This window comes from Melozone crissalis, unplaced genomic scaffold (assembly GCF_028551555.1).
Source record: "Melozone crissalis strain CALT ecotype California unplaced genomic scaffold, PUWL_Pcris_2 ptg000061l_1, whole genome shotgun sequence".
In the NCBI taxonomy this organism is placed as follows: domain Eukaryota; kingdom Metazoa; phylum Chordata; class Aves; order Passeriformes; family Passerellidae; genus Melozone; species Melozone crissalis.
This window is the reverse complement of record NW_026535839.1, coordinates 1,232,551-1,244,869: the sequence shown is the minus strand read 5'-3', so window position 1 is coordinate 1,244,869 and position 12,319 is coordinate 1,232,551. Positions and strand designations below refer to the sequence as shown.

Below are 12,319 nucleotides of genomic sequence, written 5' to 3'. Positions count from 1 at the left end.
GGATGGTGCTGTGGCCCAGCACAGGTGAGCTCACCTGGCTGCCAGACAAACCCTGCTGCTCCTGGAGCCACCAGGGGAGCCACGGGGCCAGCCAGGATCCTGCTTTACTCCGGGCTGCAAGTTCTTTCCAAAAGCAGATTTTGCAAGAGCATTTTGTGTCCGAGGAAGCAGAATTTTGGGAAGCTGGTTCCTCCCCAGTCACTGAGCTTTTGAGCAACCTGAGAGTGACCTGTGCATGTCACCAGTCTGAGCCATTGGAAAAGGCAAGTTTAGGTTAAAAATCAAGTTTAAAAAAAACAAACCAATTTCCAGATCACAGAATGCTCTGAGGAAGGGACCCACAAGGACCATCAAGTCCAACTCTTAAGCCCATACAGGGACTGAACCCACAAACCTGCTGTTCTCAGCACCCTGCTCTGATCAACTGAACCAATCTGGTATTTTTAGGGGCTTTCTGGCCCCTGATGCTTTCCCATTGTTTAGGAGGGAAACAGCTGTTGTTTGGTACTCTGGAGTAAAGAAACTCTTAAACAGAAGTTCAGATTTTCAAGTGTTTTCCAGATTTTTCTTCCAATTCTGGAAGGAATCTTTAAGAGAAATGTGGCTTATTCCAGGGTTTGAGAAAATCACAGCTGTTACCAACCCAGTCTCATTTTCCCACTTTTCCATCAATGTTGTTTGATTAATAAGAGCCAGCTTAGTGCTGAGCAACTCAGGAATAAATCAAACTGTAGAAGAGGGACACCAGATGTAATAAAAGCAGCTCCTGGAACAAGGAGATGCAAAGATGTGCTTGGTGTGGAGGTGGGGAAGGACCAGCACTGAGATGTGTGTATTTTCTCTGCCACAGAAGTATATTTTCATCTCCTGATAAATGTATCCAAGGCAATATAAACAATTTCAAAGAGCTGAAAGTATGCAGTGAGATGTTGCTGTGGATCACACACATCAAAGCAGAGCTGAGGCCCAGAAGAGGCTTTCTGTGCAAAGAAAACTGGCTTTTCTTGTATTTCAGGGAAAGAAATCCTCCTCTGCTTCTCAGACTCTCTCTGTCCCTGCACACTTGTCTTGGATCAACATTTTCAGTGGGGCACTTACTAAACACTGCACTGGCAGAAGAAAAATTCACTCAAATATTGGTTTCTCCTGCGTGCCTTTGATTATTTCAGATCAAATCCCTCTGGTTGGTTCTGGGGTGGTTTCTCCCCAGGCGCAGGCAGGTGCTGCTCCACCTGAGCCCTCCCCAGGTGAGCTGCAGGGAAGGGAGAGCAGGAAAGGCTTCAGAGGGTGACACAGAGAGGAGGGGACTTGGGAACACCGAGAGGTCAACTGCAAACCAGATGTGGCCTCAGAGAAAGAAAAGGGCAGTGTTTGAATTGAATGTTCCCTTTGACAGAGCTTGGGCAAGCAGAGCTGAGGGAATGCTCTGCAACAGCAGGATTTCTCTGGTGGGAAGCCACAGCCTGGGAGGAAATCCCAATCAGATTCCCTGCAGGAAAATCTCCATTTGGAGCTGTTATCTGATGTGTCACAAGGACAAGCACACAGATATTATCAAGTAATAATACCTAAGCACATAGATATTATCAGGTAATAATTCCTTTACAACCCAGCCCATGAGCTGTGCAGATAAAGGGGGTGGGTGGCTTTGGGGTTTGCTCAGAAAAGTCCAGAAGAGTTGCAATGATTCCTGTCCTCAGGGCCATCACTTACTCACATTATTAGAGCTTTGTATATTTCTATATAAGAAATCCATAGAGAAAGGAGCTTTAACTCTGATTTTTGACCAGAAGACTCTGCAGATAAAGCTGAATTATATCTTCCTTTTTAGCAACCTTTGAACTATTGTCTAAATTAGACTAAAACCATTGGAGTTCAAAATATTCCACAGTGGCTCTTAATCCAAGGATGATACTTCAAAGGAATCTGAGCAGTTTTGTGGGAGCCAAATTGAGAGCAGCCAAAATTAATCTTCTGTGCCTCTTCAGGATACACAAATCCAAACTGGCTTGACAAAATTCAAGCCTTCTGTTGTAGTTGTTAAAAATCAAGATAGCTTTCCATTTCTGCTGTCCATCCCCATCCCATTTAACTGGATATCAGTGAATTTACCCACTGCTAACATTTACCACAGGGTAACTCATTAAAGGGAAGTATCCTGGAGAAAGGAGGGAATTAATTCCCAAGAAGTTGTGCTGCCAGGTACATTTTGCCCAGGTTTAGTTTTCTGTCTCTGTAATTCCAGCCCAGGCCTCAGCAGTGCCCCTGAGGCTCCACCTGGAGATCAGGAGCACCAGAGGGATCCAAGCCCTTCCCACAGGGGCTCTGCCAGCCTGGATGAGTCCTTTGGTTGTCTTGTTTTTCTGGAAATTTCTTTTCTGGAGATCCAGACACACTGAAGGTTCTCTTGATGGAGTGTTGTCCCACAAAATAATTAGATTTTCTTTTAGGGAGTCTCCAAAGCTACGGGATTTTTGGGACATGTGTGCCTTCCTGCCCTGCAGGTGCTCCTGTCTCTGCATGTCTGTGAGCTCTGCATGTCTGTCAGGCAGGTCCATGTCCCCTCTGGAGCAGGGACAGGCTCTGGGCAGGTGCATTTCTGTGCATCTTTAGCTCTGCCCAAGCTGGGTAATATTCCAGCCCCGCTCTGGTGATGAATTCTCAGCTCTTTAGGGCTGGAGAGCAGCAGCACCTCGGACCAGACTAAACGGGCACTTAACGAGGCCGAGTGTAACAGGGCTCCCCTGGAATTACCCAGCACATTAAGGCCAAATGAGCTCATCCTGAATTCATTAGCAATGATTACTCTGAGTGCCAGAGGAATTAATAATCATTAGCATTTCCTAAGGAGGGCTGCCGGATCCGGGGCTCCACAGGTTTCCCCAGGCAGCTGCGTTCGAGGGAGTCATTAAGTGCAGCTCGGTGGGCACTGCAGAGCTCCCTCTGATATCCTCAATCCGCACTCCCACTTCGCTCGCAATCCAGCTCTAAAAGCGCTTCAAAGCCCGGCACTGCCTGGCTCAGTCTGCTGGAATTACCTCCCTTATTCTCGTTTTGTCTCCGAGTGAATCTCCCTGGCTTTCTGCAGCTCTTCTGAAAGGTTCATAAACCTGGGAGGCTGCTGGGAGCCACCCAAGGGCAAGGGGACTCCGCAGACAAAAGGAACGCAAAAACGCTGTGTTATTATTTTGTGCAAGCAAATTCTCAAAGCAAAGATTTCCAAGGCTTTGATTTGGCTCCTTAAAGCTCCCTCTGTTCCCAGCAGCATTTGAAGACTCGGCTGCTTTGCATATCAGAGGCAGCTGACTTGGAGGCACAGGGAATTCACTGCTCACTTTGGATGACCTTTTCCTTTGGGGATGAGCTTCCACAAGCGTTTTACTTCTCTGACAACTTACTCCTGTTCACTGTCTCCAAATACCACACACTTGGAATTTACATCATCCTGGGACATTCAAATAGAGCTTTTCTGCATAGCTGCTCCTTGCAAGCAGCAGGATCAAATCATGGCGTTATGGAGTCTCCTGTCCATGCCTGTGTGGAGCTGTCAGCGTTTTTGTATCTCATGGTGGAACAATATAATATGGTATCAATATAATCATGGTATCGATATAATCTGATCTTTATGGACAGGGAGCATAAAAACTCAAGTACCGTTCATATAATCTGATTATCTCCTTCCTTTTACACAGGACTGCTTTCCTTATCCAGTTTGATCTCTGTCCCAAGGTCCCTGTGGCGTTACTCTGCCAGTGGAATTGTCCCCTCCAAGTTTTATGGGAGCAGGAGAGTTTATGGCTTGGGTTCATGGACCTCCTTGCCAAGGTTGGGCAGTCCCTCTGGAGCAGAGCAGTGGCACTGAGGCTCCCATGGCGGTGCCACCCCTGCCCTGCTCCCCGTGCCAGGGCTGCTCTGCTCTTACAGCTGGGGCCTCAGCACTGGGGTCCACATGGGAAAGGAAGTTTCCTTTCGTTGGGTTCAGCAATCTTGGGATTAAGCTGAAGGAGTTTTAATTAACAAACTAAGCGTCAAATGTGTTTTCAGGATAGTCAGAGTCATTTTGCAGCCACTTTTAAACCAAAAGTGCAAAGGAAACCCTGGTGGTGACACAAGTTTCCCCAGGTCTTTCTCTGCAGAGCTGAGAACTTGTGCATGGCCCATTTATATTTTACTTTTATTCCATCTTGAATCCAAAACCAGCAAAATCTTTAAAGTAAAAATGCATATTTTGTTTCAACCTGCAGTAAAGGAAAGCTGAGCCTTTGGCCTTGACTCCTGCTGATCTCCAGGTTATTGGCAAGGATGCACAATTGCCTGATGACCTTGATTGTCACACAGGTCGATGGCATTGCTGTGACTCAGGGGCCATAAAGCTCCACTTCCAGGTGGGCTGAGAGCTGGGGCTGCTCTATAAAGGCAGGGCTCAGCCCAGCTGCTCCATCCAGCTCCATCCAGCTCCATCCAGCTGCTGCTCTGCTCCCCAGCCTCATCCCAAGGCAGCCATGGCATTCTCAGGCAAATACGAGTTCGAGAGCGACGACAACTACGATGCCTTCGTGCAGAAAATTGGTGAGTGTGGCTGGGGTTTGTGCAGGGACTGGTGAGTGTGGCTGGGGTCAGAAATGGGGCATAGATTGGATAAAATACTGGGGAAAGGCTGGGAGAGCTGAGATTGTTCAGCCTGGAGAGGAGAAACTTTGGGGTGACCCAGCTGTGACCTCCCAGTGCCTGAAGGGGCTGCAGGAAGGATGGAGACTTTGCAAGGAATGGAGTGACAGGACAAGGGGGAAGGGATTCAAACTTGCAGGGTGTAGGTTTAGATGAGATATTTGGAAGAAATCCTTCCCAGAGTGCCCAGAGCAGCTGTGGCTGCCCCTGGATCCCTGGCAGTGTCCAAGGCCAGGTTGGATGGGGTTGAAGCATCCTGGGATAGTGGAAGGCGTCCTTGCCCCTGGCATGGGGTTGGATGATCTTTAAGTTCCCTTCCAACCCAAATCGTCCAAAGATTCCATGTGCCTCTAGTTAAAAGAGCAAGAGCAAATATACAAATAGGTATGTGCAGCTAAATAGCAAAGGCCCAAGGTCCCACAGATGAAACTCCAAGCGTTGCATGTGTAGGTTAAGGAGAAAGGAATATTTTCTGTACTATGTACATTTTCCCTGTGTATTGTTTCTTAAGGAAAAAATTGCAAGCTTTGTTTTAGCAAACATATTAATGTTTCTTTGCATCAATAATTTCAACTCAGAGCTTTGATATTGTAAAAAAAATTAAAATAAGAAATGAACAAGTCAGGTGCTCTGAGAACAAACACACCACTACCATCCTTCAGTTCAATTCAGCTCAGATTTGACAAACTCTGTGTTTCTGTTGTTTAAGGTCTCCCCAGTGACAAGGCTGAAATGGGAAGGAACTGCAAGATCGTGACAGAGGTGGTGCAGAATGGGAATGACTTCACGTGGACACAGCACTTCCCAGGAGGCCGCACCACCACCAACACCTTCACCGTGGGCAAGGAGGCAGACATGGAGACCATGGGAGGGAAGAAGTTCAAGGTAAATTCACAGAGCTCCTCAGCTCCCCAGCCTCAGGTGGAATTGGATTTAGGGTGAAAAGCAAACCTGTGTCAGGCAGTGAGGGTGTCCCTGCCCATGGCAGGGGGTGGGACATGGGGGGCTCTAAGGCCCTTTCCAGCCCAGACCATCCTGGGTTCCCTGGGTCCATCATCCCTGACTCCTGGGCTGCCTGCCAGGACCATTTTCAGAGCTGTTAATGAGTGATGTGCAGATCTGGAATCTGCAGGAACTGGGAGATGAACAATTGTCTGTTTAACCTGTGAACATTCAAGAACTAAAGCCCACAGATTTCAGCCCTGTGCAGCACACAACCTCTGTCTCATAAACTTCCAGCACCAGGTGTGCAGGTGTTTACAGAATCTGGCAACAGAAATTCCATCCCCAGCAACATGAACCCTTTCTCTCTCACAGGCAACTGTCAAAATGGAAGATGGGAAACTTGTAGCTGATTTCCCCAACTACCGCCACACCTCAGAGATCTGTGGGGGGAAGCTGGTGGAGGTGAGTGTTCATAGATCCAGGGTAGTTCATGAAAACAAAGAGAATCTCCAACATTTGAAATTTAGGAAAAAATCTTAAATGAAGGACAGGCTCTGAGCCATCCCCAGGGCTGTTCCCCTGGGACTCTGGGGCTCTGATTACACTGTCCAACCAAAGCTTTGGGTTGTTCTTTGTTCCAGATTTCTACTTCTTCTGGTGTAGTCTACAAGAGGACCAGCAAAAAAATTGCCTAAGGCAGCATGACCAGTCTCTTCCAGTGCACTGAAAGCCAACAATAAAATAAATAAAATAAAGTTCTGTCTTTGTCTCTTTCTTGGTTTTACAAACATCATCATTTCAATGCTGACCCCATTCCTAAGTATCTGACGGGGGTGTAAACAGATGAGATTTAAGGTCCTTCCCAGCCAAACCCTTCTGTGACTGATTCTTTGCTCTGAGGGACACCAGTGGTGCTCAGAGCACCACTTTGTGCCCTGAGAGGAGCCCTGAGCCTTAAAAACTGGACCTTTTAATCACTTCCTGTGCAGACCAGATGCCTTGATGGCCTGGGAGGGACTTTTACAACTCCAGCTGCCAAATTCCAGACTCTTTTTGGCTGGCAAAGCCCGATTCCATTAACAAGGACTGTGCTGGGGTGTGGAGGAGGAAGCCAGTGACACAATCTCTAGCATCAGTGGCACTTCTCAGCTCAGCTTTAGGAAATGACTGTTGGTTTCCATGCTTTATTATAACAATGCAATAACCAAAGCATTCTGCACCAGTATTTGAATTACATGTCCATGGCATGTTGGAATGAATAATCATGGAATACATAAGACGTGGCTTTGGGATGGAGACATTCATGAGGCTGCTGAAGGCCTGGTACCCTGTGGAAAAGTCTCAATAGCCCATACAGGGTGCAATCAGCTGATAATCCCATAGGCAAATGTGGAATCATCTGATAATCCCAGGCATGTCCCATGTAAGGCCCCACTTCATTGGACTGAGGCCCATTTCCTATTTTTTCCTCATGATTTCTCTTCCTACACTTCATTGAGATAATCTTGGTCAGGATAAATCAAGAATCCAGTAAATAAGCTGTCTGTCCAGTAGGGATCATAGAAGAGCCCATTTTGCTCTGAGTAAAAGATTTGCAGCCACACCTCATCCTGCCGCTTCAGCGCCAGGATGGTGGATCCAGAGGCCACGTCGTGGTTGCCGGTGTTGGCATCGAAAGTCTTGATCCGGTACTGCCCGTTGTGCACCAGGCCGATGGCCAGGTGCTTGTTGGCCAAGGTGATGTCGTAGGTGAAGTAGTAAATCCCCGGGATGCCGCAGATGAACTTGCCGCTGGAAGCGTTGTAGTGCCCTCCCTCGTTCATCAGGATCCTGTCGAACTTGATGGGCAGCCTCTCGCGGGGGTAGCTGGTGGACACGGCCACCGAGAAGGCAGACCGGGCCCTGCCGGCCCCGCAGCTGCAGGGCCCGGGCAGCCCGGCCTCGCCCCGGCTCCCCTTGGGCCCCTTCTTCCCCGGGGCCCCGCTTGTCCCGGGACTGCCCTTGAAACCCTTGGGCCCGCGGGGCCCGGCCTTGCCAATGGCTCCTGCTTTCCCCTTCGGGCCTGGCTTGCCAGGGTTTCCTGTTCTGCCCTGGGGACCTGCAAGACAAATTATCTTATCAGCTTCTCTTATCGCTCTTGAGGGAAAGAGCTGATACAGTGGGTGGAAGGGGGTTAGAGCATTGCAGCAGGAATTTAATTTAGGAGGAAGCCATTGCTGGTGTGAGAATCCCAGTGAAATCCCACCGGGGCTGGACATCTGTCTGGACTGACCAGCCAGGGTAGGCAGGGAGCTGGTGAGGTAACAGTGGAATTCCGTCCTTTTTAAGGACCAAAAGGCTGATTCCATTATTTGGCTCTCACTTGAGAAAAAGAAGGAATTACAGAACAAGCTTTAAATGTTTTGGTTTTATAGAGTGGGGCAGGTTTGTGAAGCTTTCAGAGCCTTAGTTTGAGCAGGTGAATATTTTTGATCTCATGTCTTTCTTTTTTCTTAGCTTTTTTTTTTTTTTTTTTTTTTTACATTTAGCATGAGACTGTATAAAAACAAGGTAAAAGTAGATCTAGATGTTGCAAAAAGCCCAGCCCAGCTGGGGGATGAACCAGCAAACACCGGGGGCAGGGGCTGCCTTGAGAAGGGAAGGGACTTGGGCTGGCAGCGATTCTGGCTCGGTGGTATCTGATCTGAGCAAAACCGTGAGGATTTATGCAGTGCCTCCTGACCGGCTGTTAGCAAGAGCAGATCGAAACGCGGCTGTGGCTGGAAATCTGCTCTCCAGATTGCCGGTTGGGGCGGGAGGAGGCGGCAGCCGCAGGCCGGGCTCGCTGGCGTTGCTGAGGCAGGAGTGCTCTCTAGTGTGGCCGAGGGAAATCTCTGCTGTGCTCAGCTCCTGCCGCCTCTGACTGCGGCACAGCCCCGCCTCGGCTCGGTTTGCTCTGCGCTAGGTCCGGCACGGCCAGCGCCTGTCCCGTTACAGCGCTCAGGGCAGCCCATGCTGCCTTTCCTCTCGTGGCTCTGGTTTTCCTGGGAGCAGGAACCTGAGACCAGCTCCTTGTCTGCTCTAGAGAGCCCTGAGCGGCGCAGGGCCAACCTCACCGTGTCACCGAATGAATCCAACACAAACTGCAGCTGTAGAGCATGGTGAGAGCGCGGAGCCCCTCGGACAGGCGGGATCATTGGGAGGCGGACAGTGGGAATTCCTGGCGGAGTTTCCCATCAGGTGGAGCAGTGAAGGGGCTGTTCCCCCACAGCTTCCACCCTTCCATTGCCATGTCGAGCGCCTCTCTCTTACCTTCATCGCCGTGCTCGCCCTTGTCGCCGTCCTGGCCGTCCTTGCCGTCCTTGCCCGGGAAGCCCATCCTGCCCACGGTGCCGGGGGTGCCGGGCAGGCCGGGGGGCCCGGGGGGCCCGGGGGGCCCGGGCAGGCTGCAGGCCAGCTGGGCACCGTCCTGCAGCTGCCGCTGGGCAAAGCCCCCCAGGATGTGGTTTGCCACGCAGGGCACGGTCCAGAGGAGCAGCACAGCGGAGATCATGGCACGGCCTGTGGGAGCAGACGGGATCAGCAGCCCGAGGGCACCGCTGGCATGGCTGGTGTAGAAACTCGCAGGAAAATGGGAGATTGTTTGGCTTGTCCTGGCAGGGTGGGGGAGCTGTTTGCTTTGGTGTGATGCTCTTCCAAGGACTTAGCTCACGGAGTTTTCTAGCTCAGACCAATATTTTTTATCAAACTTACTCTTCTCCAGCTCTGTGTCTGTGGCCATCTCTCATTTCATTCTGCTCCCTGAGCCTCTTTTCCCCCAAAACACCAGCAGCAATGGCAGAGGGGTGCAGAAAGCAGCTGCTTGGGAGCAGGGGAGTGGAAGGAGAAGGGGCTTGGTGTGAACATCCCAGCACGACCTGTCCACGGTTGGGTCACCGGGGTTTCCCCAAAGCACAAAGCCCATCATGTGATGAGGGCAGCACTCAGAAGAGAGGCTGGGCAGGCTTTGGGCCTTGGTGCCTTTTGCCTGTCAGATTAGCTGAGCCTCATCCCCTTCCCCACTGCAGCTCAGCTTTAGCAGCTCCCCAGTACTGTTATGTGCAATTCCTGCACTGGAAATAAGATGCTTAAAGCACTGGCTAAATTCCATGTTGGCCTTAGCTCTTATCCTGCTCTCAGTTCCTGAGGGGTGGAAATGCATATTTAGATGCTCCAAATCCAGCCAACTGATCCTACATATTTATGCTCAGTGGGAGCCCCCAGTTCTGTGATATTATAATTAAGAACATGCAGAGGAGAGGGAAATGCAAACCAGATCCAGGGCTGGATTTGGCTTCTTAAGCCCTTTGGTTCTTCAGCTCTGATTTGCTGCTGGTTGGTTTAATGGACTTGTGAGATGGAAAACACCACCCAGCGTTCATGTGGAAAGTTGAATGAAGGGAAACAAATGCCTGTGGAGTAGGAGATCACAAGGCAAGCTGCATCCCTGCTTCCCAGGAACCCCTCCAACAGGGCAGAACAGTGAGAGGTGTCTGGAGGTAGATGTGACTCACAAGCTGTGGCAGGGAAAAATGTCATTGTGGAGCATAACCTGGAAAAAAGCTGGGAATGCCTCATATGGAGAAGGAAGGTGTGAGAAGGAGCAGAGGGTGGGAGAGCAGCTCCTCCTGTGGCAGTTTCTTACCATAATCACTTCTGATATCTTGAGACAACCCAGCTCATTGACCTGATGGGATAAAAAGTGGCAAACAAAATCCCCCAAGGTCATGAGGTTTGTGGGACCAGTACTTGGATAAGTGGGGAGAATCCACGTTGGGGCTGTGCTCTGGCACAGCTCCAGAGCTGGTGCTAATTAACAGCTCCACAGGAACACTTCATCCCATATCCCAGCAATGTGTGTGGGATGCAAAGCACCACCACATCCACAAGAGCATCTATAAATACACTCTTCAAGAAATCTTTTTGAAAGAGAACAAACCTCATGCTGTTCCACCTTAAAAGGAAAATTGTTCCTCGATGTAGAAGGTCCGATGAGCTCCAAAAAGCAAATTGGAAGCAGATCAGCATCTCCCCTCTCTGTGGTGTGGGCAGGCAGCCCAGCACAGGAGGCTGTGCAGCAGCAGGGCTGATTTTCCAATGACATTTTAACCAATGGCTTTGTCACCAGGGTTAGAGACCTTTGGGCCGTGACCAATGCCTGTTGTGCATTAAAGAAGTGGTTCTGTAAGAAAAGATCCTGCCTGGAAGAGTCAGGATCAGCTGTACTTTCTGCGGCTTCCAGGGCAGCTGGGCTGAAATCCCAGAGGAAAATCCCTGAGGGTTGCCAGATGCAGGGTTTGGTGGCACGTGCAGTGACAATGATTTTTTGGCCAGTGAAGCCACCCTGTGCCATGGGAATAGGAAACTGAGGGAATTGCTGCTTGGAGGGAGGCAGGAGCAGGATGAGGGACCCAGCAGTGAGTGAACACTGTGACGTTCTTCTCTATTTCCTTTCAGGATTTGAGGCTTTCTCAAATAAAACATCCATCTTTCTGCTTCACAATTTCCTAGTGTACCTCAAGGCGTCTTAATTAACCTTCAAGATGATCATTATCCCCATGAGCCTAATTCTCAGCTCTGGAGGCTGCCCTGCAGCGTCCCTGGGGTGGAAGCAAAAGGAGCCCTTGGGTGTGAGGCTGATTTCGGTGAAATCAGGTGTGACAGCAGTGACACAGCACCGGAAATGGGTGGATTTAACTGATAGGAGCCAGGGAAGCACTTACAGCCACAGGGGTTTGATGTGCTCCCTGCTGCTGCACAAAGCAAGGGAGGGAAAGCAGAGGATGCACCTTCTGTCCTTGGCTGCAGGCACCGGGAATTCCTGTGCCAAACCTTCCCTAGCCTGGAGCACAAACACCAGGAATTCCTGCGCCAAACCCTTCCTAACCCGAGCTCAAACCCTCTCGGCAGCTGCCCAGTGCAGGACCGGCTGAAGGAGGTGGGAGCTCAGCAAAAGCTGAGGAATGTTTCCCTCATGGTGCTATTTCTTTAACTGGCAGCTGTTGCCTTTATGGATTCCTGTGCAGGCTTTGGAAACCTGAGTGCTCAGTGACTTAGACCTTATTTGGGAAGTTTTCAAAGTGAAGGCTAAGAGGAGGGAGAGGCAGAGGAGGGAAAAGCGGATCTACTCACCAGCCTGATCTCCTCAGTGAGATCCTGACAGGCGCTGGCAGCCCCCAGGGCTTCAGGCAGATGTTTTGCTGCAGATCCACAGCCCCGTGCTGCCAGCAGGTCCTGGGAGGGCTGTGCAGGATTGACTTTGGTCCTTTTTATTCCTGTTTTACTCCTTCTCGTGCGTAGTCTGAGCTCCCTGCAGCAGCTCCACTTTGGCTGCACGTTGCCAAAGGCATATTTTTATTATTGTGTAATGGATCTGTGCCTCTTCCTCGGTCACGTGGCACGGGAAGGGATTTTTATGCACATGTGGCTGGAAAGCTCTTGATGCTCAGGGAGTTTTTCCATTCTCCCTCTCCCTCACAGTCCTGCAGAAGAGGCTCAGGGGCTGCCTGGATTGATGCTGCCCCTCTCTGCTGTATTTGCTGCCCTCACAAGCAGGGAACGGGTAACGCTGATCCAACTGGGGAACAACTTTCACACTTTATCCCAGAGCATTAAAGGGAAGAAAATCTTGTCCTAGGGGTGGAAACTCACTTGAATCACTCCAAGCTTGAATTTAAGGACCAAGCCA

General features: G+C 50.1%; 2 protein-coding genes across 2 annotated transcripts; one reads left to right on the top strand and one right to left on the bottom strand.

The window, feature by feature from the left end:
* Nucleotides 1–4,502: 4,502 nt before the first annotated feature.
* FABP6 (fatty acid binding protein 6) lies at nt 4,503–6,308 on the top strand. The gene is made up of 4 exons (XM_054287668.1): nt 4,503–4,569; nt 5,378–5,553; nt 5,986–6,075; nt 6,255–6,308. The coding sequence occupies exons 1-4, from the start codon at nt 4,503–4,505 to the stop codon at nt 6,306–6,308; spliced, it is 387 nt and encodes a 128-aa protein (XP_054143643.1).
* Nucleotides 6,309–6,818: 510 nt separating this feature from the next.
* C1QTNF2 (C1q and TNF related 2) lies at nt 6,819–11,804 on the bottom strand. The gene is made up of 3 exons (XM_054287665.1): nt 11,764–11,804; nt 8,905–9,153; nt 6,819–7,711 (listed from the first exon to the last, which is right to left on the bottom strand). The coding sequence occupies exons 2-3, from the start codon at nt 9,143–9,145 to the stop codon at nt 7,098–7,100; spliced, it is 855 nt and encodes a 284-aa protein (XP_054143640.1). The 5' UTR covers nt 9,146–9,153; nt 11,764–11,804; the 3' UTR covers nt 6,819–7,097.
* Between the last annotated feature and the right edge of the window lie 515 nt (nt 11,805–12,319).

Bases quoted from the DNA above. Each gene is read 5' to 3' on its own strand.
- FABP6 (XM_054287668.1), top strand. From the start codon at position 4,503: ATGGCATTCTCAGGCAAATACGAGTTCGAGAGCGACGACAACTACGAT. The intron at 5,554-5,985 runs GTAAATTCACAG...TCTCTCTCACAG, and splicing joins TGGGAGGGAAGAAGTTCAAG to GCAACTGTCAAAATGGAAGA. The intron at 6,076-6,254 runs GTGAGTGTTCAT...TCTTTGTTCCAG, and splicing joins GTGGGGGGAAGCTGGTGGAG to ATTTCTACTTCTTCTGGTGT.
- C1QTNF2 (XM_054287665.1), bottom strand. From the start codon at position 9,145: ATGATCTCCGCTGTGCTGCTCCTCTGGACCGTGCCCTGCGTGGCAAAC. The intron at 7,712-8,904 runs GTAAGAGAGAGG...TTTGTCTTGCAG, and splicing joins GGGCGAGCACGGCGATGAAG to GTCCCCAGGGCAGAACAGGA.